This window comes from Limulus polyphemus, unplaced genomic scaffold, assembly GCF_000517525.1.
Source record: "Limulus polyphemus unplaced genomic scaffold, Limulus_polyphemus-2.1.2 Scaffold5347, whole genome shotgun sequence".
Taxonomy (NCBI): domain Eukaryota; kingdom Metazoa; phylum Arthropoda; class Merostomata; order Xiphosura; family Limulidae; genus Limulus; species Limulus polyphemus.
The window spans coordinates 45,751-54,303 of NW_013670957.1; the positions used below are offsets into that span (position 1 = coordinate 45,751).

General features: G+C 31.0%; 2 protein-coding genes across 2 annotated transcripts in view; one reads left to right on the forward strand and one right to left on the reverse strand.

The window, feature by feature from the left end:
* Positions 1–2,847, forward strand: part of LOC106472454 (heterogeneous nuclear ribonucleoprotein A1, A2/B1 homolog) — a 24,814-nt gene extending 21,967 nt beyond the window's left edge. Inside the window, exon 10 of the mRNA XM_022401019.1 lies at positions 208–2,847. The gene's annotated coding sequence lies outside the window, so the exon portion shown is untranslated. The remainder of the gene's footprint in view (positions 1–207) is intronic.
* Positions 2,848–3,638: 791 nt separating this feature from the next.
* On the reverse strand, positions 3,639–8,126 carry LOC106472451 (single-strand selective monofunctional uracil DNA glycosylase-like). Its single transcript, XM_013933100.2, has 3 exons — positions 7,664–8,126; positions 6,378–6,497; positions 3,639–5,761 (listed from the first exon to the last, which is right to left on the reverse strand). Exons 1-3 carry the CDS (start codon positions 7,946–7,948, stop codon positions 5,348–5,350), a joined length of 819 nt encoding a protein of 272 aa, XP_013788554.2. The 5' UTR covers positions 7,949–8,126; the 3' UTR covers positions 3,639–5,347.
* Positions 8,127–8,553: the final 427 nt, after the last annotated feature.

An 8,553-nucleotide genomic window follows, 5' to 3' on the forward strand; every position in this document is an offset into this window, starting at 1 on the left:
CGATCCATTGTAAAGATTACCTGAAGAAGGAACCTATAGTTACACCATCGATCCATTGTAAAGATTACCTGAAGAAGGAAACTATAGTTACACCATCGATCCGTTGTAAAGATTACCTGAAGAAGGAACCTATAGTTACACCATCGATCCATTGTAAAGATTACCTGAAGAAGGAAACTATAGTTACACCATCGATCCGTTGTAAAGATTACCCGAAGAAGGATCCCATAGTTACACCATCGATCCGTTGTAAAGATTACCTGAAGAAGGATCCCATAGTTACACCATTGATCCATTGTAAAGATTACTCGAAGAAGGAACCTATAGTTACACCATCGATCCATTGTAAAGATTACCCGAAGAAGGAACCTATAGTTACACCATCGATCCATTGTAAAGATTACCCGAAGAAGGAACCTATAGTTACACCATCGATCCATTGTAAAGATTACCCAAAGAAGGATCCTATAGTTACAACATCGATCTGTTGTAAAGATTACCCGAAGAAGGAACCTATAGTTACACCATTGATCCGTTGTAAAGATTACCCGAAGAAGGAACCTATAGTTACACCATCGATCCGTTGTAAAGATTACCTGAAGAAGGATCCTATAGTTACACCATCGATCTGTTGTAAAGATTACCGAAGAAGGATCCTATAGTTACACCATCGATCTGATTGTAAAGATTACCTGAAGAAGGAACCTATAGTTACACCATCGATCTGATTGTAAAGTGTACCTGAAGAAGGAACCTATAGTTACACCATCGATCTGATTGTAAAGATTACCCGAAGAAGGAACCTATAGTTACACCATCGATCTGTTGTAAAGATTACCCGAAGAAGGAACCTATTGTTACACCATCAATCCATTGTAAAGATTACCCGAAGAAGGAACCTATAGTTACACCATCGATCTGTTGTAAAGATTACTTGAAGAAGGAACCTATAGTTACACCATCGATCTGATTGTAAAGTGTACCAATCAACAAAAATATGATCCTTATTTTCAAAATTCATTTAACTGTACCATTCCTTCCAAAGGGATTTTAGGATACAAGAACTCGGTGTCAAAACTTGGAAAAAAACCTTATTTCAAACTTTAGATTTTTCTTTCACTAGAAAATTCAAAACTGTCTTTCGAGGTATATCCATTAGTAATATACTTCTTCAAAAATGTAACTAAATAATCTGCCAAAGCATGATTTTAAGTTCCAATACTTGAAACTATAGGTGTTAATTGATCTCTTGAAACTATAGGTGTTAATTGATCACCTTTACATATTTTGTGAATTCCATAAAAATATCCCTGGTTGTTTTATAAATTATGATGTAAGAACAGAGAATAATGTTTATTTTTTTTAAAAAAGATTATACCGTGGAATAAAATTTAATTTAATATCACTGGTATTCTTAGTTTTATTACTTTGTCTATACTATTAAAATTTATTGAGCATGAATCAATATTGTTCACATAAAAACAATTCTTCTGTTAACTCTTATTAAAAAGTTGACTTTAGTTTTGTTCTATCATTCCACATCAAGGATTGACTGAAGACCTGAATGAGGATTATTTTGTTTGTCTAACATGATGATGGCCATTAGGTTCATTAAGGTTACCTCTCATTCACTGCAGATCAATTACAACATTAAACCACATATCTATCCAATAAAATAATTCAAACATTTCACTTCTTCAGATAAACCATTCCATAAATTTTACAACTAAACAGACATAAATAATTTTACTAGAAGACCAATTTGCACCTTGTTACATCTAATATATAAGTTGGTTCTTTCATTACATTCTCCAAACAACTTACATTTTTTAACCTTGTGCCAATCTGTTTCTGAGTTCTATCAAACATGTAGTGTTCCAAACGAGGCCTCACCAAGGTCTTATTGATGTTAAGTTCAAAACTCATTGTAATAGAACTCTGTGGGATGTTCTCACCACACTACACATTCTGGTTTAACCAGTCGTTGCTTTGTACCAAAAATTTAGTGTTTTTCAAGCCAAAGCCTTAGTTATAAAACTCATTTTCCAGCTTCTGCATATCAGAAAAACCATGAAAAACCTTACTCGAGGTGCAAGAACATACTGTGGTTTTAAATCGTGGGGGGTTCTATATGAATTTATTCTTCATTTACCACATAAAGTTGAAATAAAGAATAAAAGTTGGTCTGATAATATTGTTTTCTCGTATGAATCAGAATGTTTGAATTTGACAGTTTGTACAAATTGTCTCTGTTGTAACACATGCAAATAAAAATACACTTTATTTTGTACATTTGATATATATCCAGTTTCTTAAATGTCTCATTTGTCTCTCTCTCTCTGCTGTGCAAGATACATAACACGTGAACAGTTTTTAGTCTGAATGTCATATGCTAATGGACTTTAAAAACACTGGGAACAGAAACCTTTGTTTCTTCAATATGCTAAGTTTTCAGAAATACTTAAGAATTTTATAATAAATGAAAAGTTAAGAGTTCTTTAGTTTTTTTTTAGAAAAGAGGCTCACCATGTACAGATCTCAACAGAAACAAGCTTTTATCACAGTTTTTAAAAACATTATAAAACAAACGTATGTTTATACAATGGTGTTGAAAAGTTTTAAAGGTTAAAACCAAAACTAATTAGAAAAAAAAATGTGTTTAATTTATCCAATACCTGGTGAGGTAATTTTGTACCTAAAGTATTCTAAGTGATATTAAACAGGAGTTTTTAATTAACACAATGTGTTACTTTTAAATATATAAGTGGAATAATAACAGGGAAGGAAAGTGTTACAGCTAACAACATATACAAGTAAAATAACAGGGAAGGAAAGTGTTACAGCTAACAACATACACAAGTAAAATAACAGGGAAGGAAAGTGTTACAGCTAACAACATACACAAGTAAGATAACAGGAAAGGAAAGTGTTACAGCTAACAACATATACAAGTAAGATAACAGGGAAGGAAAGTGTTACAGCTAACAACATATACAAGTAAGATAACAGGAAAGGAAAGTGTTACAGCTAACAACATATACAAGTTAGATAACGGAAGGAAAGTGTTACAGCTAACAACATATACAAGTAAAATAACAGGGAAGGAAAGTGTTACAGCTAACAACATATACAAGTTAGATAACGGAAGGAAAGTGTTACAGCTAACAACATACATAAGTAAAATAACAGGGAAGGAAAGTGTTACAGCTAACAACATACATAAGTATAATAACAGGGAAGGAAAGTGTTACAGCTAACAACATACATAAGTAAAATAACAGGGAAAGAAAGTGTTACAGCTAACAACATATACAAGTAAAAGTTAATCAGCAAAGGTTAAAAGAGTTGTGTCAAATAATGATGGAATTTGATATTAACATGATAACAGATAATACATCAAGTATGCATTTTGAAATGAAACAGTAAAATATTTCACGCAGCATACTTAAATACAGTTTGTTTGTTTCAAACATTTCATTTTCTTGCTCTCATTAACAAAGTAATGTATTTGTAAAAATAAATAACAGAAAGTCTGTTGTTGTTGGTAAGCTTTCATGAGGAATTCCAGCAGTAAGCCTGGTACATTGTCCATGTTTCCGTATTATTATTGAACATTAGCAAAGCTAAATACAGTGTTATTGAAAATGTATAGAAATTTTATTCAGCTGAACACAGGACTGATTTTTATTATTAAAAATGCTAAATTTCTTTATCCTTGTACATAAAATAAATGTTAACTTTGGACCATCCATATGTAGGATTCTGGTTACCATTGTGTTAAAATATGTACAAGTTTTTCTTAAAAACTGGACAAACGACCTCATATTTTAAGTCACAAATAAATTATTCATACTGACATAAAAGCCAGACTGTGTGTATTTACAGGTTACACAACTCTAGGTGACAGGACTTTTGATAAACGTGGAGTTTTATTCTTATATCACTTGTTTGATCTTGGATTAAAAAAAAAAGCCATATGTCACCAGGAAAATTACGCTCTTGAAGTATTTAGTAAACAAAGTTGATTATTTAGGTATTAACCTTGACAACAATATTAATCCTACATTTCAGAAAGATATAATACCTGTCAACAAAATAAACCATCATCTTTCTCACCCAAGTGTAAACAGACAAACATATTATACTAAGATTTTTTCTAATTAAAACAAAAAAAAAACTTCAAACAATTGTAGGCCTTGACCTTTGAAGGCATCAGCAAATGGTTGATTCAGGACTGCTGTTAGCAACATTATTTTAACTAACTGTGTCATAGTATTCAATTATTTCATTAACTGTTAATCAGTATGTGTATTTATATGTATAAACCTTCTGTCATGTGTCCTTTTTTAAATATTTTTGAATGTCAAAACTCATTTTGATTACATACAAGTTTTGTATTTAAATTATTTCACAAATGTTAAAAGATGTTTCATTTGGGCAGAAACTTGTGTATCTAGGCCATGAGTGCCTTGATTGACAGTCTACAATATCCCGCTGTTGATAGACCCTATACTAAAATGTATTTTATTATTAAAAGTTACTGTTTAAATACAGAAAGCTGACTAAACATTAAAAGCAGTAGGCCTAACATTTGTTTTAATCAAGGAAACATTAAGAGGAATGTTGAAAACTTGCCTTCAATTTACATGTTTTCAGTTTTATTATTGCCTTCAATAAGCAACCACATGGGCACAGTATTTCTAACCACACTGCAGAGACCAGATGGTGCGAGTCTGTATGGCTCATGTGATAATTGCCTTGCCAACCAATCAGATGAGTTGAACTATCACCATTTCCTTATGCCTGGCCTGGGCATGCCCTGCAGCTCAAACGTGAATTTTAAAACCAGCAAGTCAAATAATCTTTTTAATTTTATCACTATTACAGTAACCACCTGTATTCAGAGTCTTGCGTCTATTGATACTTGTCAGTAACAATTATCTTCCTTCTGATATGTGTGTTAGCAGTTTTTTCTAGTGCCTTCTAAGTTTTACTAGCAAAACTGTAACACTAACTAGACATTTTGATCCCTGAACAGGTTAAGTAATATTAAGATAATACTAATGAAGATAAAAATTAGAAGTAATTTAATTAATCACTAACATTTTTTTCAATGTTATAAAGTCCCCGTCTCTAGAAAACTTCTTAGCATGATTGACTAGCTAAAACCAACCAAATTTTCTAACACATATAATATTTTGTACAAAGCATGAGAATAATTATTAAAGTTTGTGTGGTAAATCTGTTCTAAGGTTTTGGTACCCCTGGGTGTTCTTTATATATATAGTATGTTCAATTAGTTGGAGTTTAAGAGTATTGGATGAATAAACAAAATAACTGAAAAGTTTTACTTCTTATCAAAATAATCTAAGACACCAAGTTCAGACAATTGTTTGGTAACAGTTTCTTTCCAGCCTTTGTTTGCTAATGGATTAACAGGACTTGGATGCATAATAGCAGAAACCCTTATATTGTCAATACCACCAGTTTTGAGTACTTTGGTAACTCTGCTTTCTACAAACTTTCCAACTCCAATCACAATCTTGGGTTTTAATAATTTCACCACATCAACAAAAGCTACATCACAAATTTCAGTCACAGCTGTTTTTGTTGGGCCTTTCAGTTCTGGTGGAGTTATATTTTTGCTACTCTCTGTCATGTAAATTAGTGGACAATAATTATGCACAAAACAGCGTTTAAAAAACTTCTCCGGAGTTCCACAAGTTTCTTCGAAGAATGACCAGAATCGATATCCACTAACCTTAAGATAAAGTCATTAAATATATATTCATATTAAAATTGAAAAATAGGTTTTTACAAGAGCAATTGACTAAAAGTTTTTAACACTCATCCAATTTCAGCAAACTAATAACAATCACATAACACAATAACTGATTTTTTACGTGCATTATTACAATATTTTTCCTAACCACAAACTGACACATCCTGAAAAATTATCTGAAGGCTGAAATAGTTAGTGTCTTTGTGTAGTTCACTATTCTTTAAGTTAAAAGCTTACAAAAACTATGCTTAGCCCACAAAACTACTTTTATTATCTATTTTGCCAAAACTGATGGTCTAACATTTACACAGTGCATGAAATTCAGAACACAAATTTATTAAACTTTGAGAGTGAAAAAAATAGTTTTTTTCTAAAATGAATTTTCTTCACATTTTTACATAAAAATTTAAAAAGTTTTAATAAAAAACTGGATGCATTATGACAATTACTAATTTTCATTTTAAGATTATAATACATGAAATCTTAACTACAGTTTTTTTCATAACTATTGGACAGCTTCAAGTTACATTGATAATTTAAAACTTTGCATTAAATGATTGGTTAATAGTATAAACTATCTATAAATTCACAGTACCTCACGCTTTGTACAGCTAAAACCGCTAATTACTCTTTTTGGATGCTCTTGTGGTGGTTTTCCTACAACCCCCTCAATCTTCAGCCAATCACGCACATATGCAACTTCACCAAATGGCACCTAAACAATAATCAAAGGTAAATTTTTTTATTATTGAATTAATTTAACAAATGGAAGGTCCCCTATGTCATTTACATAAACTACTGGTAAATAACAATTCACTATATTGGTTAATTATACAAAACCATAAGTGGGGTGGGGCAAGGGGGAGCAGTTTTTTCCTATGGGATATATAGTATACACATGACATTCAAAATAATTATGTCAAACCTTTTTGCCCCCCAAAAACTTTGGTTCCAAATCCCACCCATGTACATGATACAACAAAACATAACAGATGGACAACAAAGGGCCTTTTTGTCCTTCAAGGTATCTTTTCACACCCACTATTGACAGAAGTAAAAATTTAAAACCCACCATTTAGGATATCATCAATTCCCCTCTTAAAATTCTGTAAAGTGATGGCATCCATTATTGCAGATGGTAGCTCATTCCATAAGCCAATCACCCTGTTAGAAAAACAAAACTGTCTTTGCTGTCAAAAGTTTTTTTGGAAAATAACAGTTAAAACTCCCACTTAGATTTTATGATAAATCTCATAAGGACTAAAAGTTAGAATTACAAGCTTCATTTTGTACAGGAGTTCCCCTAAGAATTTTTGAATTTCTTCTTCAACATACCTACAACTTATGAAAAATTCCTATTTACATTTTAAAAATTGCTTGACTTTAAGTATCTCTTCTCATCTTTCATCAGTAAAAATACAAGTAAAAACTGATTATAGCATTCTGCCTTGTTCTCTTCCTTAATTACAAAATTATTTTCAAAACCTTTTACACCAAAGTCAGCATAATCCTCGCATCAAATTTGGTATTCTGAGAAAAGATACTTTTATAATAATGAAAAATCGACATATAGTCAACAGACGATAAAGATTGTTTTACCAAATATAGTATTCCAATAATCTTTAACTTTTAATGGAGAAATCCTTTACTCCAGGATAAGTCTGAATTTAGGCTCACGCAGTTTCAACTTGTAAGTTGTATCAACTAATATTAAACGTCTTTTCCGAATTTCAGTTTTGGATTACTTCAGAAATATACTTACTACAAATACTAGCATCCATTAAGTTTATATTGGTAAAGGTTTATATATATATCATATAAGAATACACGAGTTTTTAATTAAAGTAATGGGACTTAAAAGTTAAAAATAATAATACTAACACCTGTTTGGGCCATTCCAAAAGGGCCCGGATTCATTCCTAAAAAAATAACATCTTTCCGACCTTTACAATACTTTTTTATGTAGTCTTCGTGAGGTTCCCTAGCATATTCTAGAGGATTATACACATAAGAAACTTGAGGTTTGTAGTCCACTTTCATTAACTTTTCACCTTGTGCTCTTTCTATTTCGAGAAAAGCTTGGCATACTGAATCTTCATTACCAGAGCCAAATTCCATTTCCAATTTACGAATTTTCGATGGTGGGGCCATAGTTTTGTTTAACATATGATCAACAAAAAATTTTTATAAAGTTAATAATATCATTAATTTACTCTTTAGAGCAACTTTAAGTAATGTGTGACTTGTCTTTTTTCAAATATTATCAATTATTCGATGATCTAAACTTTCATTTTTCTAATTAGCGTAAACAATAAAATGCACTTTGATCGTTGTGCCACGTAGTGTACCAAAAGTGAACTAATCAAAACCATACAACAAAGGTAAAATTACTTTTTAAAACTAAATGTGGTGATGGAATTTAGTGTGCTACTTATATTTTTAACTTATTCACAGCATTAATAAAAAAATTACACACACACACACACACACATATATATATATATATATAGAGAGAGAGAGAGAGAGAGATACGTATTAATAATACATATTTCTGAACAGAAACATAAGTAATAATAGTTTAAATAATAATAAAACTAGCATGCTAAACTTCCATCTTCTATATGTTTGGATAAACTTTTAAGGTTAAAGCATCAAAGAACTTATAACTTAGACAATCCAAGCAGAATTATGCTAGTCTTTAATATTTTTAGAAAGTTTCTACCAACGTATCTAGATATAACAAGGTTTTCCCTTCTTTTTTTTTTTTTTTT

Coding starts and splice junctions, on each gene's coding strand:
- LOC106472451 (XM_013933100.2), bottom strand. CDS start 7,948: ATGTTAAACAAAACTATGGCCCCACCATCGAAAATTCGTAAATTGGAA. Junction 6,498..7,663: donor TTGGAATGGCCCAAACAGGT/GTTAGTATTATT, acceptor ATTATTGTTTAG/GTGCCATTTGGTGAAGTTGC. Junction 5,762..6,377: donor TTAGCTGTACAAAGCGTGAG/GTACTGTGAATT, acceptor CTTTATCTTAAG/GTTAGTGGATATCGATTCTG.